General features: G+C 68.5%; 1 protein-coding gene and 1 long non-coding RNA gene across 2 annotated transcripts; one reads left to right on the forward strand and one right to left on the reverse strand.

Moving 5' to 3' along the window:
- Positions 1 to 3,597: 3,597 nt before the first annotated feature.
- LOC138845722 (uncharacterized) lies at positions 3,598 to 4,120 on the reverse strand. The gene is made up of 2 exons (XR_011382908.1): positions 4,032 to 4,120; positions 3,598 to 3,861 (listed from the first exon to the last, which is right to left on the reverse strand). It is a non-coding gene; the product is annotated as an uncharacterized lncRNA (long non-coding RNA).
- A 132-nt stretch (positions 4,121 to 4,252) lies between these two features.
- UBAC1 (UBA domain containing 1) lies at positions 4,253 to 18,821 on the forward strand. Its single transcript, XM_070059213.1, has 10 exons — positions 4,253 to 4,593; positions 8,150 to 8,270; positions 8,846 to 8,919; positions 12,861 to 12,968; positions 13,588 to 13,690; positions 13,763 to 13,871; positions 14,354 to 14,543; positions 16,595 to 16,681; positions 17,456 to 17,594; positions 18,489 to 18,821. The coding sequence occupies exons 1-10, from the start codon at positions 4,456 to 4,458 to the stop codon at positions 18,602 to 18,604; spliced, it is 1,185 nt and encodes a 394-aa protein (XP_069915314.1). The 5' UTR covers positions 4,253 to 4,455; the 3' UTR covers positions 18,605 to 18,821.
- The last annotated feature ends 365 nt before the right edge of the window (positions 18,822 to 19,186 follow it).

Here is a 19,186-nt window from a genome sequence, read left to right on the forward strand (position 1 = left end):
CCCGCGGCCTCCCCACGCCTCCGCTCCGGCTCCTGTCCCCGCTCCGTGCCAGGCTGGGCTGTGCGGTGAGGATGGGGCTGTGGCTCGGGGCCGGGGCGGGGCAAGGACCACGGGGACCCCCACGCCGGGAAGGGCCACAGCTCTCCCCCTGGGTGCTGAGTGGAGCCGGCTGTTTGGTTTGGCTGACGTGATTGGTCCAGGCCCTCAGGACGCGGTCCTCCTGGATCTGGGGTGGCCCAAGTGCCGGGACCGCTGTCCCTCGGATGGGGAGGGGGGCACGGCGGAGAGGCCGCGCAGAGGCGGAGGTCGGGGTGACGCAGCCTCGAGCCGACTGCGGGAGCCGAGGGGGCCTCTCCTAGGGTCCTGGGGGGAACCGGCTGCCGGCCCCTCGGTTTTGGGCTTGTGGCCCTCAGAGCCGAGAGAGGATGCACTGCTGCAGCTGGGTCCAGGTTGGGGGTCCCCAGAGCCCCGGGAGCCGGCCCCACCGGGACTGTGGCCTCTTGAGGGCCCCTTCTTTCTCCAGGCCTGGTGCCTCCCCTGCAGGGGGCCGGAGCAGAGCTGTGCCCCCTCCCCCCCCGCTGCTGTCCAGAGAACTCTCAGTCCCCTTTCTCTTCACCCATTCCCGACACCCCTGCCCTGCAGGCGGCACCTGCTCCTAGCCCAGCCTCGGAACTGGAGATGCCTGGCCTGAGACCCCAGGGAACACACATGTGCACATACATGCACACAGTGCCCATGCGCACGAATGCATGCACACACACTCACACGCTTGCCCACACCCCCAGCACACCAACTCACTCCCGCCACCCGCTGGCAGGACAACAGCTCGCCCGCGCCCTCTAGCGACCGCGTGGAGGTACTGCATCCAGGCCCGTGCTTGGCGCGGGTTTGGGGCTTGGCGGAGGCCCCCGGGGAGCCGCGGACCCTGGTCTGGCTCAGACTTGGAGCAGACTGCTTTAGGGAGGCTTTTGGCCTTGGAGCCACCCTCCCCACCCCCCGCCAGCACCGCCACCTCAGCCCTCGGCCTGCCACGCCCAGGAGGCCCCCACCCTGGCCTGCCCCTGCCTGGGAAGGCTGGGCGGTGGGGTCCTGGGCCACGTGGGGTGCTGGGGACCCCAGCCTTGCAAGCTCCTCCGTGGGTTCCTTTCCAGCACGAGCTGGCCAGAGCTGGTTCCTGTTGCTGCAGCTAAAAGCTCCCTGAACCCAGAGGTTCCGCCGCACCGGCCTCACCGGGCTGGGCCCCGTGTCTGCCTTCCTCCTGCCGCACCCAGGCCTGCAGCGGCACCCAGCGCGTAGTGGGTCCCTGGACGCAGAGGCCAGGACGCAGGTGCCTCGGGGACCAGCTCCTGTTGGACCCGGAGAGGGAGAAGCGGAGGCCGCGGCCCTTGGCCAGGGCCTTGGGGCCAGCGCCCCCTGCCTGTGGGATAGGGAACAGCCACAGGGCAGTGTGCAGCCAGGGCCCGGGCGGAGGGCTGGGGCGGCTGGGCGGGAGGGGCCCAGGCCAGCGTCTCTGGGTCCACATCTCTGGAAGGGAAAGTGAGGACCCCGGGCTGGGAGAACGTGGAGGCCAAACCCAGGAGCGAGCCCCGGAGGTCAGGCCTGGCGCGGCCTGGGGGCAGCCCCGTCCCTGGGGTGGGCTCAGCTAACCGCCGTCCCTCTGCGTGACCCTGGGGTTGGGTCGCCACTGAGTGGCCGTGCCAGGTGGCGGCAGCCGCCCCACGCGCCCGGCCCGGCCCAAGGACCCCCAGGTGGGCAAGAGGGCCAGCCCTGCAGCCGAGGCGAGTGCGGTCCTGGCTCTGGTCCCAAGCCTCGCCCTGTGCGTGGTCAGCACCCAGAGCCCCTGGGCCCCTGCCTCAGCCGGCGTCCTGTGACCCTCGGCCCTGCCCGGCCCCGCCGCCTCCTCTTCACTGTCTTGTCCAGGGCTCGGCACCTGCACCTGCGCGTCCCAGGAGGCTGGGGCGCCCGTCTTCTCCCCCACACTGCTGACTCCCTCCCCCCACCTCTGCCCCTCCCGTGGGTCCCACAGTGTCCCGGGCACCACTCCTCCTCTGGCCTGGCCCCTCCCAGGCCTGGGGCTCCAGCCGGAAGCGGTTGGCGGTTGGCAGGATGGACAGTGGGCTCTGGACAGGCTCGGCACTACCGCGTGGGAGAAGAACGCCGAGGATGGCACCAGCCCTAGGGGTCCCCTGGGAAAACTCGCGGGGACACTTTGTGACGATCTGGAGAGGCCCAGGGTCTTCCCGTGCGGAGAGAGGGGCTGCACGGGCGGGGGCAGGGTCACGAGAGGGGATCTGGCTGGAGGCGGCCCTGGCTGGGCCCTCCCGGCGGGAATCTTGGGGGAGCTGGTCGGGGGTGGTCAGACGGCACTCAGGGGGCAGTTGAAGACCGGGGCGGGGGTGGGGTCTGGCTAAACCGACTTCGTGAAGCTGTTTCTTTTCTTTTCTTTTCTTTTCTTTTCTTTTCTTTTCTTGACAGGCAGAGTGGACAGTGAGAGGGACAGAGAGAAAGGTCTTCCTTTGCCGTTGGTTCACTCTCCAATGGCAGCCGCGGCTGGCGCACTGCGCTGATCTGATGTCAGGAGCCAGGTGCTTCTCCTGGTCTCCCATGGGGTGCAGGGCCCAAGTACTTGGGCCATCCTCCACTGCACTCCCTGGCCACAGCAGAGAGCTGGCCTGGAAGAGGGGCAACCGGGACAGAATCTGGCGCCCCGACCGGGACTAGAACCCGGTGTGCCGGCACCGCAGGCGGAGGATTAGCCTAGTGAGCCAAGGCACCGGCTGAGGCTGTTTCTTAAATCTGGATTTCACAGGCCAGCGCCTGGCGCAGCAGGTTAAGCCATTGCTGACTACGCCGGCAGCCCATGTAAGAGCGCCGGTTCCAGTCCCAGCTGCCCCTCTTCCAGGCCAGCTCTCTGCTGTGGCCCGGGAGTGCAGAGGAGGATGGCCCAAGTGCTTGGGCCCTGCACCCCATGGGAGACCAGGAGAAGCACCTGGCTCCTGCCATCGGATCAGCGCGGTGCGCCAGCCGTTGTGGCCAACTAGGGAGTGAAGCAGTGGATGAAAGACCTCTCTCTCTCTGTCTCTCTCTGTAACTCTGACTTTCAAATAAAATAAATAAATCTTAAAATAAAGAAGACTCTCTATTCGTGTCAAGTAAACAATTTAACGACTGGGTTTTACAAGGAAGGGCCCCGATGGCCCAGACCTGACTGAAGTTCGGCCAAGCAGAGAATCCTGCCCCGTCCACAGAGAGAGCCCACTGGACACGGCCACAGGGCAGCCCCACAGAGCCAGCCTTCTTGCGCAGCTGCGGCTCTCTAACTCGAGGGCACCTCAGAAGCACCGGGAAGATTTTGGGCCCCCTCTGGGGGGCTTCGGGTGGAACGTGAGAAACCGCCTCCCCCAGACTCTAGGTCCCGAGGGTCTGGGGTCCCCACTTCAGCACAGCGCCCCCGAAACACAAGGCAGCTGCATGTGCAACTATGCTTTCTAGTGTCCATTGTATCAAAAAACACAAACTGGTGGCTGGGTTTTAATTATTTAACTTAACCTAAAACACCCAAAATACAATTTCAACATGTAACCAATAAAACATTACTTGGATTTTAAAAAAAGATTTATTTATTTGAAAGTCAGAATTACACAGAGGAGAGGCAGAGAGAGAGAAAGAGAGAGAGAGAGAGAGAGAGAGAGAGAGAGAGAGAGGTCTTCCATCCAATGGTTCACTCCCCAACTGGCTGCAACGGCCAGAGCTGTGCCGATCCAAGCCAGGAGCCAGGAGCCCCATCCAAGTCTCCCACGCGGGTGCAGGGGCCCAGGCACTTGGGCATCCCCCACTGCTTTCCCAGGCCACAGCAGAGAGCTGGATGGGAAGTAGAGCAGTCGGGACTTGAACCGACGCCGATGTGGGATGTGAGCGCCACAGGCGGCGGCTTTTCCCGCTAAGCCACAGCGCCGGCCCCATTACTGAGATATTTTACATTCCTTTTCCCCGCCAAGTCAGTTCTGGAGTGTTTCACCCTCGGAGCCCACCTCAGTGTGGACTGGTCCTCGCTCAGCGGTCCCACGCGGCCGGCGGTCCCACGCGGCAGGTGCAGGGCCGGGGACAGGCGCGCAGAACTACATCTCCCGGCATGCCTCGGCGCGCCCTGTGACGCACTTCCGCCACGGCGCAGCTGCCGGAGAACCACATCTCCCGGCATGCCCCGGGCAGTCGCCGCGTGACGCACTTCCTGCGCGGCGGCGGCGGCAGCGGCGGCGGCGGGAGCCAGGCGACGGCTCGGGCCGCGGCGAGTGACGGGCCGCGGGGCCGACGGGGGCCGGGCCGGGGCGGGGCGGCGGCGGCGGCGGCCCAGCCCAGGCGCGCGTGGGCAGCCGGGCCCCGCCCCCGCCCCGCCCGCCGCGGTGACCTTCACGGGCCCGGGCGGCGGGCGCAGGCCCGGGCGGCGGCGGCGCGATGTTCGTCCAGGAGGAGAAGATCTTCGCCGGCAAGGTGCTGCGGCTGCACATCTGCGCGGCCGACGGCGCCGAGTGGCAGGAGGAGGCGAGCGAGGACACGTCGGTGGAGCAGCTCAAGGAGCGCTGCCTGCGACACGTAAGGCCGGGCCCCCGCCGCGCGCGCCCCGCGCCCCGCCCCGCGCCCCCGCCCCGCGCCCCCGCCCCGCGCCCTGCCCCCGCACCGCGACCCCGCACCGCGACCCCGCACCGCGCCCTGCCCCGCACCGCGACCCCGCACCGCGACCCCGCACCGCGACCCCGCACCGCGCCCTGCCCGCCCTCGCGCGGCCCCGCACCGCCTCCCGCGCCGGGTCCCCCGGCGGACTGAGGCTCCCCCAGTGCCCGGCGGGCGTGGGTCAGCCCGGCTTGGCCACCTGCGCGCGCCCCTAAGCCGGAGGCCTGGGCTACGCGCAGAGACGCTTGCCCCGGGGAGGCGCGGGCGAGGCCCCCGTGCGCCCCGGCGCTCCCCCGCCTGGTGTTCGGACGCTTTGGGGCCTTCGGGCGTCCCTCGTGCGGCCAGCTGCGATGGCCGTCCGTCCCCGGCGGCAGCCCTTGCCGGATGCCCGGTGTCCCCCGGGAGCTGAGTTCCCACGTGCTGGCGGGGCCCTGCCGGGCTGAGTCGGGGCCAGCCGCCTGCCGTGGAGCCTGGGGAGGCGGCCCAGCCCTGGCCGCTGCCGGCGTCTGGGCCTGAGCCGGACGCGAGGGACGGGGGTCTCTCTCCGTCTGCCCCCCCCTTCAAGTGCAATGCGAATCCATGATTTCCTGACGAGGTGTGGCCGGTGCGGCTGCTGGCGGACTCCGGCCATCACCTGGCGCCCTCGGTGGAGGGCACGTGGGCCTCTGGTGGGAGCGGGTCAGCGCCCCTGCTCCGAGCCCCCCGCCCGGAACAAGGCCAGGAGGGGCTCCAGGCTCACTCGTCCCCGGGGTTTGGGCCCTGGCGTCCCTGTCTCCTGTCTGCCGTGTGGCTTCCGGGTCAGAGCCCCCACGGCTGTCCGGAGCGTCCACGCCGGGCAGCCAGGCCCAGAGTGTCACCTGGCTGGTGTGGTGGTCCTGGCAGTGTCCCCGCTGCCCCGGGAGGGAGGGACTTCTGGGCCCGGCTCCTCGGGAGCAGCTGTGCCAGGCGGGGTCGCTGGCCCCAGCGTCGCTGCCCGGAGTGGCGTGGGTGCTGAGGGAGCCGAGGGAGTGGCCGCTTGGGCGGCGTTTCTCGGTGGGGTGACGTCCACGGAGTTGGGTGTTACGGCGTTGGTGCTGTGACGGCGTTATCTCCAGCTCACAGACGCACGGCTGTGGGCGGCGCTCGGGGAGGGCTGGCAGCGGGCCCAGCGCGTGCGAGGGCAGGGGCGGGAGGTGGCCGTGGCCAGGGCCGGGCTGAGGCCTTGGCTTCTGTCCGGGGCGCCGGGTTGTGGGGGAAAGTGCTTCGTGGGCCATGTTCCGGACGGGCCGCGGCAGCTCGCCGGTGTCGGGTGGTGACCTTCCTGCGCAGGGGCCATCCGGACGTCTGTCACGTCACGCACGGGCCACGCGGGACTGTCAGCTGGAAGACAGGCTGCCGCGGTGTCGCCGGCTGTACTGTGGTCGTGCAGTGGTTCCGCAGGCCCGACGCCGCCCCCACGCGCCGCGCCAGCACGCGAGGGTCGCAGGAAGGTGTGGGGTCCTCTGCTGCGGGTGGCAGGCGTGCGTGCTGGGGCTCGTGGCTCGGTGGCTCGTGGCTCGTGGCAGCTCAGGCCCTCCCGATCCCTCAGTTGCGGCTCGTTGCAGTGCCCGGGCGGCCGCTGGGTGCCGCTGGGTGCCGCTGGGTGCCGCGGGGTGCCCGTGCTCACGTGTGTGCCTGCAGCCCCCGGGCTCTGGGCCTGTGGGGGGAGGGGGAGGCCACCAGGATGGCGCGGCAGGTCCCGGCGTGGGTGTGTCCTGGAGTGCACACGGCCCCCGCTGAGCCGGTGTTAGGAGAGCCCCCGGGGGCTGTGCCGCGGCGTCTCGCGCGCCCTCCGTCCCGGTGGGCCTTGGGGGTCTGCTGGAACAAGAGCCACCCCAGCAGGGCTCCCGCCCCAGGCTCGGGGGCCCCTCTGGGAAGCGGGGGTTCCGCTCGGTCGCCGGCCGTGCCGTGTGGTGCGTAGGGCCCGAGGGGCCGTGCCGGGCGTCGCCGTGTGCTCACATCGGATGGCCCTGTCCGGCCGCCAGCAGAGCGGTGCTGGGTGCGCGTGCGCCCTGGACAGCTGTGCCCTGTGTGAGGCAGGAGGCCGCTGTGGCTTCCGGAGCCTTCAGGTCACAGGTGGGGCAGGATGGGGGAGCGCGTGTGCCGCCTCACTGCGTGCTGAGGGGCCGGGTCCCGCTCCTCCTGCCCGGGCTGCCCAGGTGCTCTGGGTGTCAGGGCCCTGGAGGCCCTGTGGGCCGCCTGCAGTGCCAGCATCTCATATGGGCACTGGTTCGAGACCCGCCTGCTCCATTTCCCATCCAGCTCTCTGCTGTGGCCTGGGAAAGCAGAGGAAGATGGCCAAGTCCTTGGGCCCCTGCACCCGCGTGGGAGACCTGGAAGAAGCTCCTGGCTCCTGGCTTTGGATTGGCACAGCTCTGGCAGAAGCGGCCATCTGGGGAGTGACTCAGCGAATAGGAGACCTCTCTCCCTCTCTCTCTCTCACTGTCTGTAACTCTACCTGTCAAGTAAATAAAATCTTAAAAAAAGATTTATTCATTTATTTGGAAGAGTTAGGAGAGGCAGAAAGGTCCTCCGTCTGCTGGCTCACTCCCCAGGCAGCCACAACGGCCAGGGCTGGGTCAGGCCAAAGCCAGGAGCTCCATCCAGGTCTCCCACGTGGGTGCAGGGGTCCGAGCACGTGGGTCATCGTCCACTGCTTTCCCAGGTCTTCAGCAGAAAGCTGGATGGGAAGTGGAGCAGCCGGGACAGGAACCTGCGCCCATACGGGATGCCACAGCGCCGACCCCCTCATTTATTGTCTTAGAAAACTACTTATTTATTATTTGCGAGGCAGCGTGCCCGAGAGCTGGCATCTGCTGGTTTACCCTCCAAGTGGCTCCTCTGGGTTCCTGTGTGGGTGGCAGGGCCGGCACGTTCGCGGGGCGCTGGGCCGGGAGGGGAGCAGCGGGACGAGCTGGCGCCCTGCTGTGGTGCTGACGCGGTGCTGTGCCCTAGGCCGGCCGGCCGCCCCGCCCCCGCCCCCGCCCCGGCTATTTTTGTTGAGACCCACAAGCGTGTGTGTGCCCGCCGGGGCTGGGCCTCCGGTACTTGGGTCCCGGCCGCGCTGAGTCCTGGCCCAGGCCTGGCTGTGCGGGCGCTTCCCGGCCAGCTGGCGGGCGGGTGGACTGTCTGTAAAACTTCTTACAATCCTGAGAAGGACTCGCCAGACCTTCCCACACTGCACCCGCGGGTCGCGTGGCCGCTGCTGGCCGCGGGTGCTGCGTGCCCAGGCTCTGCGCCGTCCCGGGTCCTTGGCCTGGGGCCGGCCCGGGGACTCCCCGGTTTAGGTTGTGCTGCGCTGGGCGGGCTGGGGTGGGGGCTTCGCGGTCCGGCCTGCGTGGCGGCGTTTCGGGCCCTGCGTGGCGGCGTTTCGGGCCCTGCGTGCTGCGTTTCGGGCCCTGCGTGGCGGCGTTTCGGCTTGTTCTCCGTCCTGAGCACGCGCTGTGACTTTTCCCCACAGTGTGCTCACGGGAGCTTGGAGGACCCTAAAAGCGTCGCCCATCACAAACTGATCCACGCCGCGTCCGAGCGGGTGCTCAGTGACACCAGGACGGTCTCGGAGGAGAGTGTCCAGGACAGAGGTGAGGGCCGCCGCCGCCGCCGGGCTCACCCTGGTGCTGGGCCTTTGCCTGCCCTGAGACGGCCGCTCCTGGGGGGTGTGACCACGGCGGAAGTGGAGCAGAGCGGCGGCAGGCCTGGCGCCACTGCGGGCGTTGCTTTGGTTCCCGGCAGCCCCGCGGCGTCGCTTCAGGTCGCGTGACGGGGTCTGGCCGCGCTCGCCCCGTCACTGGGCTTCTGAAGGCCCGTGAGGGCAGGCTGGACGCTGCACCTGTGGGCGCCGTGGCCTTTGCCGTGGTCTGCGCGGAGCCCGGACTCCCCGCTTCGCGGATTCCCCGACCCAGGCCCAGCAGGGGGCGTCCTGCAGGATCCCCGGCCGTCCTGGCCCGCGGTCGGGCCTGCTGCAGCCCACAGTGGCCACGGCCTGGGAGCCTGCACATCCCCGGGTCGTGTGGACGCTGTGGACACTGCGGGGGCCTGGGCTTGGGTGGTGCTCGTGGGAGGGCCCCAGGGCAGCCCTGCCCGGTCCTCGGGCCCTAGCTCCCCAGCCCGTGCCTCCTCACGGGGGCGACGTGCGACGCGAACGCTGTTTTCCTAGATGTCCTCTTGCTGATAAAAAGGCGCACTCCAGCCCCGCTCCCGAAGATGGCCGACGTCTCAGCCGAGGAGAAGGTGGGCCGGGGGCTGCTCTTTCTCCCGGGGTCTTGTCCGTGACCGTGTGCCCGCACACGTAGGCGGCTGCGCTGCTGCCTGCCCCCGCCCCTCGCAGGGCAGAGCGGGCGTCCCGGTCCTGGGGTTGGCCTGGTGGTGCAGCCTCTTCGTGTAAGCGTTTCCTTTCTCAGCTCAAGGGAGTGGAATTTTTTTTTTTTTTTTTTTTTTTTTTGACAGGCAGAGTGGACAGTGAGAGAGAGACAGAGAGAGAAAGGTCTTCCTTTTGCCGTTGGTTCACCCTCCAATGGCCGCCGCTGCAGCCGGCGCACCGCGCCGATCCGATGGCAGGAGCCAGGAGCCAGGTGCTTTTCCTGGTCTCCCATGGGGTGCAGGGCCCAAGCACCTGGGCCATCCTCCACTGCACTCCCTGGCCATAGCAGAGAGCTGGCCTGGAAGAGGGGCAACCGGGACAGAATCCGGCGCCCCGACCGGGACTAGAACCCGGTGTGCTGGCGCTTCAAGGTGGAGGATTAGCCTATTGAGCCACGGCGCCGGCCGGGGGTGGAATTTTTCACCCATGCTTTGAAGCGCTAGGGGCCGTTGGCTCCAGACAGGGCAGGCCTGGGGCCGAGCCTCATCTGGGCTGGACACGCAGGGAGTGCCCGGGTCCCTCTGCTTATCTGCAGCCACACCTGGCCAGTGGCTGTGCACAGGCGGGCCGCCCTGCCCGTCTCCCATGCACAGCTCCAGGCCGCCCTGCCCGCTCCGCGCCGCCCTGCCCGTCTCCCACTGCCCTGCCCGTCTCCTGTGCACAGCTCCGGGCCGCCCTGCCCGTCTCCCACCGCCCTGCCCGCTCCGCGCCGCCCTGCCCGTCTCCCACCGCCCTGCCCGCTCCGCGCCGCCCTGCCCGTCTCCCACCGCCCTGCCCGCTCCGCGCCGCCCTGCCCGTCTCGACTGCCCTGCCCGTCTCCCGTGCACAGCTCCCCGCCGCCCTGCCCGCGGCTCCTGGCCGCCCTGCCCGCCCCGGGCGCTCGGCAGCTGGTCCGCAGCTCTCCGGTTACAGCCGGCTGGTCACGCAGTGGACCTGGCCGCCGCCCAGCCTCCTGCACGAGGGGAGGTGCTTTCCAGAGTTTGTGGAAAACGCAGTTGAAGACGAGGTCATCTTGATGCACAGAAGTTTTGAAATCCATTCATGGTTTTTTCACAACAGGCACTTTGGAAAGAAACTCATTTTTATTTTATTTTTTTATATTTGAGAGGCAGCAGCAGGTGAGCTCTTCCTGCTGGTTCGCTCCCAGGTGCCCACAGCCCACGGCTGCTCGGAGGGCCGGGCCGTCGCAGCCGCAGCCGCGGCCGCGGCCGCAGCCGCAGGGCCGCAACTCCGTCCAGGGCCCCAGCCACAGGAGCCCCTCTGGGCCCCGCTGCTGCCCAGACGGGCCCGAGCAGGAAGCTGGGCCAGGAGCAGAGCTGGGGCCCAGGACTGGGGTGGGGGGCTCCGGTGGGCAGTCATTCCCAACATGCCCTGGCCACTGGGCCGCGTGTCTGTCCCCGTGACGTGCTTTGTCGTGAACTCCGGGAGTCTTCGTAGGCATAGATTTCAACATTTAGTTTTAAAGTTTATTTATTTATTTGAAAGGCAGAGTTCCGGCCGGCGCCGCGGCTCACTAGGCTAATCCTCCGCCTGCGGCGCCGGCACACCGGGTTCTAGTCCCGGTCGGGGCGCCGGATTCTGTCCCGGTTGCCCCTCTTCCAGGCCAGCTCTCTGCTGTGGCCAGGGAGTGCAGTGGAGGATGGCCCAGGTGCTTGGGCCCTGCACCCCATGGGAGACCAGGAAAAGCACCTGGCTCCTGGCTCCTGCCATCGGATCGGCGCGGTGCGCCGGCCGCAGCGCGCCGACCGCGGCGGCCATTGGAGGGTGAACCAACGGCAAAGGAAGACCTTTCTCTCTCTGTCTCTCTCTCTCACTGTCCACTCTGCCTGTCCAAAAAAAAAAAAAAAAAAAGGCAGAGTTCCACAGAGGCAGAGAGAGAGAGAGAGAGAGAGAGGTCTTCCATCCACTGGTTCACTCCCCAGTTGGCTGCAATGGCTGGAGCTGTGCCGATCCAAAGCCAGGAGCCAGGAGCTTCTTCCAGGTCTCCCACGTGGGTGCAGGGCCCAAGGACTTGGGCATCTTCCACTGCTTTCCCAGGTCACAGCAGAGGGCTGGGGTGGAAGTGGAGCAGCCGGGACTCGAACCAGTGCCCACATGGGATGCTGGCACTGCAGGCAGCAGCTTTACCTGCTACACAGGACAGAGCAGAGTGTTTGAGAGGCAGATACTGGGCTGCACCGGGAGATTGGGGAAGATTTGTCAGGCAGAAGGGGCGGGGCTCCCACCTGGCAGGTTATCAGGTAGGAGGGGGCAGGGCAGGATGCGAAGGCCGGGCTGCCCCTGAGACACCATCAGGATGACTGAGAGGCTGTCGCTCCCCCTCTTCGTGGAGGAACGACACAGGACCCTGCGCTGTTCTTTCGTCTGCTCAGCCCTCCCCGGGTTTGCCTCTGGTTCTTCCCGGGTTGGCTACTGTCCCTTCCACCTCCGTGGAAGGGCAGTTCCCCCTGGCCACATTCCCCACTTCCGCAGGGGAGCGGCACACCGCCGGCCGGCTCTCTCGGGGGCTGCACAGGTAGGTGTTCCCCTTAGGTGTTCCCCTTAGATGTTCCTGGTGCATGCCGTCTCTCTCCTCCTTTATAGTCCTCCTCCACCAATCCCAACTCGGCTGCCCACACGCCGAGTACGCTGCTCTCCTCCAATCAGGAGCAAGTCCTGCTGTTTATTGGTTGAACTGGAGGCAGCTGTGTAGAAGCTGTTTTCTCCTCTCCCAGCGCCATATTGTGGGAGAGCAGATGCATAGAATAAGTCTTAATTCCAGTAACTTAGTCTAGTCCAGGTTGCTCCCCACAGAGGGAGAGCAGATGCATAGAATAAGTCTTAATTCCAGTAACTTAGTCTAGTCCAGGTTGCTCCCCACAGAGGGAGAGCAGATGCATAGAATAAGTCTTAATTCCAGTAACAGTATAGTCCGAGTTGCTCCCCACAAGAGGCAGATGCTGGACACAGACGTCTCCTTAGGCCTTTGTCACACACACATAAGCTCCTGTCTGACTTCCTACCTAACACTATGGGCTGGGAAAGCAGTGGACGATGGCCCAAGTGCTTGGGCCCCTGCACCCGCATGGGAGACCCGGATGGAGCTCCTAGCCCTTGGCTTCAGCCTGGCCCAGCTCCGGTCATTGCAGCCATTTGGGGAGTGACCCAGCGGATGGAAGCCCCCTCCCTCCCTCCCTCCCTTCCTCCCTCTCCTCTCCCTCCCTCCCTCCCTCCCCCTCCCTCTCCCTCTCCCTCCCTTCCTCTCCCTCCCTCTCCCTCTCCCTCTCCCTCCCTCCCTCTCCCTCCCTACCTCCCTCCCTCTCTCTCCCTCTCCCTCTCCCCCTCCCTCTCCCTCCCTCCCTCTCCCTCCCTACCTCCCTCCCTCTCTCTCCCTCTCCCTCTCCCTCTCCCTCTCCCTCTCCCTCTGTCACTGTGCCTTTCAAATAAAATTAAAATAATGAAATCTCTAGCCGTTTCCCCCTCCCCTGGCGATTCGCATGGCGGCGTTCGGGGGCACTGCCGGAATGTTCTGGACCGTTCCCTGGGAGCTCTGTCTCCTTGCTTTCTCTCTGCGGCTCTCGCTGGGCCTGCTCCCTGGGAGCTCTGGGCTCTCCTTGCCTTTATCTGTGGCCCTGCTGTGAAATGCCCCCGGCAGCGCCGCCCGCAGCTTATCCTCCGCCATCCTGTGGGGCCTGTCCTCCATCCGGGGCGGGCGCGGAGCCCGCGGGGCCCCGGCCCTCGCCCTGCTCGCTGCTCTGTGGTGATCGGCGCGAGCTGCCGTGGCTCCCGGTGCGCTTGTGTCCATTGCTGGCTTCTGCCCACTTTTCTACAGAAAAAGCAGGACCAGAAGGCTCCAGACAGGGACGCCATATTCCGGGCGACGGCCAAGCTGCCCTCCTACGGTGCCGACCGGGCCGCGGCGCAGACCAGCCCGCGAGACGTGAGTGCCGGGCGGGCGGGCGGGCGCCGTCAGAGGAGCCCCTGCCCGTGCTGGGTGCCGGAGCGCGGCTGCTCCGCCAGCTCGCCCAGACGGGAGCCTCTCGGCCTGGAAGCCGCGTGGGGGCACCAGGGTTTTGCTTTGAGTCGGGCGAGAATCTTGGGCAGAACTTGAGGTTCCAAGGTGCTTTGGGTTGGAAAGGCATGACGCAGGGGGACGGGCCGGGGCTGGCGGCCCAGGGCTTCCTCTGAGGCCGGTCTCAGCTCGGAGCCCTCACTGTAGGGACGACCTCTCGGGTCCCTGCCCGAGGCTTCCGTACTGCCCGGGCGTTGGCGCTGGGCTCCGAGGCGGTGCCTGACACGGAGCGAGGCGGGCCCCGTGACCACGCTCACCCGCTCCTTGTTGGTCTGGTGCCAGTCCTGCGCTCAGCCGGCGCCTGAGACCTGCTGGCGCCGCCGCCACGTCAGCGTGGTCGTCCCGGAGCCTCGGGCTCCAGCTGCAGAGCCCTGGCCGGCAGCCTGCGGCCTCCTGGGCTGGGGGCTGGGCTGGGGGCTGCCCTCCGGTGGGCTGTGACCGCGGGGGCGCGGCGGGGTGGCGGCTGCCTCAGGCGCGCTCGCCTCAGTTTCAGACAGAGCTGCGGAGGATCTTGGTGTCGCTCATCGAGGTGGCGCAGAAGCTGCTGGCGCTGAACCCTGACGCCGTGGAGCTGTTCAAGAAGGCCAACGGTACGGGCGAGCCCACCGCGGCGGGGCGGGCGCCCTGCTCTTGCTCACACGGCCTCTCCCCTCCGCCTGCAGCCATGCTGGACGAAGACGAGGAGGAGCGGCTGGATGAGGCGGCCCTGCGGCAGCTCACGGAGATGGGCTTTCCCGAGAGCCGGGCCGCCAAGGCCCTGCGGCTGAACCAGTACGTGAGCCCCCGCCCCCCCAGCTGGGGCGTCCCCGTGCGTGGGGTCCTGCGCCCGGCTCACGGTTCGACTCGTACCCCAGAGGCCTGAGTTTTTAGGGGCCCTTACATGTGCACCCCACAAGCAGCTCCGTTTCTCGCCCTGAGCTTTAAGTCCTCTCGGTGTCTGGGGGTGACTTCAGTCGTCATCGTGTGACTTGGCACGGGGCTGTTGTCTGGGGCCTCACACTTGAGCCCCCGCGGGGCCCGCCCTGCAGCCCCGGCTCTGCCGTGGGCCCGACAGCGGAGGACCCGCCCAGCCGTCGCCGGGCCGCGTGCCTTGGTGGCCCTCCCTGCCCTGGTGGTCTCTGCGGAAGGTGCCGTGGCTCGGCGGGCGGGCTCTGTGTTGGGCGGCGGCTGAGGGGTCCTGGGGTGGAGGCGTCTCCCGGGCGCAGGGCCGTGAGGGCCTGGCGGTGCTGGGACGGCGTCTCGCTCCCTTGCAGCATGTCCGTGCCGCAGGCCATGGAGTGGCTGATCGAGCACGCGGAAGACCCCACCATAGACGCGCCTCTGCCGGGCCAGGCCTCGCCCGGAGCTGCTGAAGGGGGCGCCGAGGACGAGGAGGCCAGAGACGAGCTGACGGAGGTCTTCCAGAGGATTCGGAGGAGAAGGGAGTTCCGGGCGGACGCTCGGGTGCGTGGGGCGGCGCCCGCGTGGCCGCCGCCGCCGTCCCCGGAGGCCGCGTTGTATCGGGAAGCTTGGGTGCGCTGCTGACGCCTGCTGAGCCCGCGAGCCGGGAGCCAGGGAGGGAGGTCAGACAGGCCGGGCCCCGCTGGCATGGCCACGTCCCTTGTGGGCATCCTCGCTGGGAGCCCGGGGGCTGAGCTGCCTCTGTGTGGTCAGGCAGCCTGCGCGTCCCGTCCTCCGCGTGCCCCTGAGCTGCACCTGTTGTGGGCGGGGCCCTTGAGCAGAGCTGCAGGGTCGTCCTGCGGGGCTGCCTGTCTTGTGAGGCGTCTGCAGGGGTCAGCGCCTGGCCAGGGCGGGTGACTGGAGCGCCCGTGGCCCTCAGCGCCCTCGCCGGCTCTGTCTCCGCAGGCCCCGTCGTTGATCAGGGCTCCGACCCCTCCCTGGCGTTTGTGATGGTCGGGAACGGTCAGGGCGGGAGTCTGTGCAGCCGCGGGGGGTGGGCAGCCTGCAGGCAGCCGCGTGCAAGCCAGAGCTGGGCAGTGGGCCTTGTTTTTCTTTCCTGTTTTCAAGGAGTTGTTTGTTTATTTGAAAAGCAGAGTTTTCAGAGGAGAGAGAGGGAGGGAGGGGAGAGAGGGGAGGGAGGGGAGAGAGAGAAGGAGGGGGAGGGGAGGGGGAGGGGGGGAAGGGAGAGAGGGAGGGGTCTTCCATCCCCTGGTTCACTCCCCAGTGACTGCAGCGGCCAGGGCTGGGCCAGAGCCAGGAGCGCCATCCGGGTCTCCCACATGGGTGCGGGTCCGGACCACTTGGGCCGTCTTCCGCTCTTTCCCAGGCCATCAGCTGGGAGCTGGAGCAGAGACATGGGATGCCGGTGTCGCAGGCGGCGGCTCCACCCTCTGTGCCAGGAGCCGGCCCCTGGATTTCTTTTAGGGGGGCACACGCGCCGACTTAGGTTTAGCAAAACGGATGTGCCTGTGGCCTGTGCGCGGCGAGTGGGAGGAGGGAGACGCACCACTGGGGAGGCGGCCTGTCTGCGGGAGAGGCCAGCTGGGGGCCTCTACCCCTCTTCCGGCAGTGCCCCAAGGTCCAGAGCTCCCCTTAAGGGGCAGTGCATGTCTCTCCTGCTCCTGGGAGGCGGTGGCAGGCACCTGCACGGCACAGGCCTCCCGCCCACGGCCGGGCAGGTTCTGGACGGTTTCTGCCGCCTCTGACCCTGCTGTGGCGTGCAGGTGGCTTCGCAGGGCGTGCGTCTCACCATGACCTCTGCCGAGGCCTTCGTGTGTCCCCGGGGGTCCTGTGGGACCCGAGGAGCCCGGTCTGCTCCGGCAGAGCTGAGCAGGCCCCAGCCCGGAGCCGGTGTCGGCCGTCCTGGGCCCTGAGGGCTGCGGAGAGCGGGCTGTCCCCGCGCCTGCCCACATCCGTCCCGGCCTTCCACGTCAGTGCCTGCCCGCCACCTGGGGGCGAGGGCCGCCTTCGCGTGTGTGGGGACGTTGGGCCCCACCCTCAGGCCCTGGCCCTTGGAGACCCCGGCCCGTGCTGTGTCTCCTCCGTGTCTGGCAGCCCGCCTGTCTCATCGCAGCCTGGCGGGGTCCCCGTGCCCTTGGTTGCGTGTGCTGCTCTGAACCCGGCGTGGTCCTCGTGGTGTGCCCCTGGCTACTGCCGTCTCCTGTCACCATCCGAACCTTCTGAGACAACCAGCTTTCACTCTTGCCTAGGGCCTACGCCTCTCGCGTTGAGTTGCCGGGAAAGGGGTCAGGCCTGAGGGTGGCAGCTCGGCCCTCCACCCTCTGGTTTGTGAGCCAGGGCGAGGCTGGAGATAGTGCAGTGAGGGTCACCCTGGCTCGGCCGAGGGGGCGGAGTGGACGCCTGCTGTCCCCCTGCCCCCCTGCCAGGGCACCGCCTCCTGGCCTGAGAGACGGGAGCAGGGTTGGCTTCGCGGAGGCTGGACCGTGACCTGGCAGGAGTCCCCGGCTGTGCTGGGCCCTGGGTGGAGACGCGCGTGTGGGGCCCGCTGGCGGAGGGCGAGGTGCCTGCTGCTCCTGACGCCCCGTGCCCCCCAGGCCGTGGTCTCCCTCATGGAGATGGGCTTCGATGAGAAGGAGGTGCTGGACGCCTTGCGCGTGAACAACAACCAGCAGAGTGCCGCCGTGAGTATGGGGGGGGGGCGCCCCGCCCTGGACCTGCCTGGTGCCCCCCGCCCCACCCCGCCCTGGACCTGCACAGTGCCCCCCCCCCCCGCCCTGGACCTGCACAGCACCCCCCCACCACACCCCCTGGACCTGCACAGCACCCCCCTGCCACACCCCCTGGACCTGCACAGCGCCCACCCCACACCCCACCCCACTCCACTCCACCCTGGACCTGCACAGTGCTCGCCACACCCCACCCCCTGGACCTGCACAGCGCTCGCCACACCCCACCCCCTGGACCTGCCCGGCGCCCCCCACCGCCTGTACCTGCACAGTGCTCACCCTGCCCCCATCCCCTGGACCTGCACAGCGCCCCCTGCCACACCCCCTGGACCTGCACGGCGTCCGCCCTGTCCCGCCCCAGTGCCCGCGCCAGCAGTGGCGCTGTGTGTTAGGACATTTTGATTTACGGGGGGCAGAGATGATGGGGCAGGGCCGAGGCTCGGGGCTGGGAACTCCACGTGGGCCTCCGTGGGTGATGGGGGCCCCGACCCCGGAAGCTGGAGCCATGCCCAGCTCTGCGGTGTGCAGCAGCGGCTGTCTTAATGGCAGGCCCGACGCCCGCCTGGGCGACGCGGCTTCTCGCAGGAGGCGGAGGGCGGGTCGCCGAAGCAGACAGGTCCCCTCCGTCAGGGCAGCTGTGGGCCCGGGGAGCTGCAGGCCAGCCTCCTGCCGCACCTGTGCCCCACGGGCGCCTGGAGGCGCTAACGGCTGCCCCCCCCCCCTTTTCAGTGCGAGTGGCTGCTGGGGGACCGGAAGCCGTCGCCCGAGGAGCTGGACCAGGGCATCGACCCCGAAAGCCCCCTCTTTCAAGCCATCCTGGACAACCCCGTGGTGCAGCTGGGTCTGACGAACCCCAAGACGTTGCTGGGTACGTGTGCCCTCCACTCGCGGCCCCCGCAGTCGGGTTCCGCTCCTGGTGGACAGTGGGATGCAGGGCAGTGCTGTCCAGGCCTGTCCAGGCTTGTCCTGACCGAGAGGCCCCGCCTCGCCTGGGGCAGGTGCAGCTCCCGCACCTGAGGTCTGGGGCCTCTCCCGAGGTCGTGTTTGTGGTGAGTGCGCACAGGAGTGAGGGGCGGGGGCAGGACAGGGCTGGGGCGGGGGGCTGGGGACAGGGGCAGGGCGGGGGCCGGGGCTTGTGTCTGCTGTCGGCTGGGCGGTCGGAGTGCTCCAGCCCCCGGGTGAGTGTGTGTGTGTCGGCGTGCGTGACTGTGCGTGTGTGTGCAGTGTAAGGCAGAGAATGTCCTCTGAGAGGCGTCCGTCGTGGGTTTGGTCGGCCCTGCCATTGGCCGGCCAGAGGGGTGTGCTGCGCGGGGTTGTGAGCGCCCAGGAGCCCGCAGCTCGGGCCGGTCCCGGTGCGTGCAGGCCAAGCCCTCGGGCCGTCTTCCGCGGCCTTCTCGGTGCACCAGCAGGGAGCTGGGTTGGAGAGGAGCAGCCGGGACTGGAACCTGCGCCCACGTGGGTCCCGCTGCCGCAGGCCGAGGCCTAGCGCCCTGCGCCGCAGCCCGCCGGATTCCTCCTTTTTTTAAAGTGCGAACAGATTTGGGAGGCCCGCCCCACCCCGCCCAGTGCGGGGGCTTGGTCCCTGCCTGCCCGGCGGCCTGTGCCTGGCGCGCGCGCGGGGCTTCCTCGGGGTCTGAAGCAGACCCCCGGCACGAGACCCCCGCCCCTCGCGCACCGCAGTCGGCGTCAGCCGGGCCGCACAGCTGCGGGCGTGTGCACCCGGCCCGCGCGGCTGACCCGCCGCCCCCCGCTGTCCCCGCAGCCTTCGAGGACATGCTGGAGAACCCGCTCAACAGCACCCAGTGGATGAACGACCCCGAGACGGGGCCCGTCATGCTGCAGATCTCGCGCGTCTTCCAGACGCTGAACCGCGCGTAGGCGGTGGGGCGGGGCGGGGCGCGGCCCTGCTTTCACGGGTGGGCGTCGAGGGGGGCCCGGGGCTCGGGCTCTCGCCGCCGCCGCCGCCTGCTCTCGCGCCCCCGTGTTTGCTGTGGCGTCCTCCGCCCTGGAGAAGGCTCGGCCCGGCGCGTGTCAGACCCTGGTGTAACTGGAGAGCACCCGTGGGCCCTCCGATGAATAAACTCCGTTTTTCCTATCCCTGGCGGTGGTGTGTGAGCGCCGGCGCCGTGGCAACACCACGCGGTCCCGAGGACACGGCTCAGCGGGAGCCGACCCAGCTCACGCTGCTGACGCAGTGCAGGGGCTGACGTCACAGCCGTACGTTCTGGGGGGCGCACGGCTGTGCACCGCGCACTGTCTGGAAGGCAGCGACAGGCGCCCCCAGGGCTGGGCCAGGCTGAAGCTGGGCGCTCCATCCGGGTCTCTGGGCGCCAGGGCCCCACCGGAGCATCCCTGCTGCCTCCCGGCCGCCCCCCCCCCCGCCCCGCTGGCGCCTCGCGCTCCGCCCTGCGGTGAGGGGTGCTCTGGGGGGCCGTCGCGGTCAGTCTGATGCCGAGTGCT

The sequence above is a fragment of the Oryctolagus cuniculus genome, chromosome 1, assembly GCF_964237555.1.
Source record: "Oryctolagus cuniculus chromosome 1, mOryCun1.1, whole genome shotgun sequence".
In the NCBI taxonomy this organism is placed as follows: Eukaryota; Metazoa; Chordata; class Mammalia; order Lagomorpha; family Leporidae; genus Oryctolagus; species Oryctolagus cuniculus.

Coding starts and splice junctions, on each gene's coding strand:
- UBAC1 (XM_070059213.1), top strand. CDS start 4,456: ATGTTCGTCCAGGAGGAGAAGATCTTCGCCGGCAAGGTGCTGCGGCTG. Junction 8,271..8,845: donor GGAGAGTGTCCAGGACAGAG/GTGAGGGCCGCC, acceptor CTGTTTTCCTAG/ATGTCCTCTTGCTGATAAAA. Junction 13,872..14,353: donor AAGGCCCTGCGGCTGAACCA/GTACGTGAGCCC, acceptor GCTCCCTTGCAG/CATGTCCGTGCCGCAGGCCA.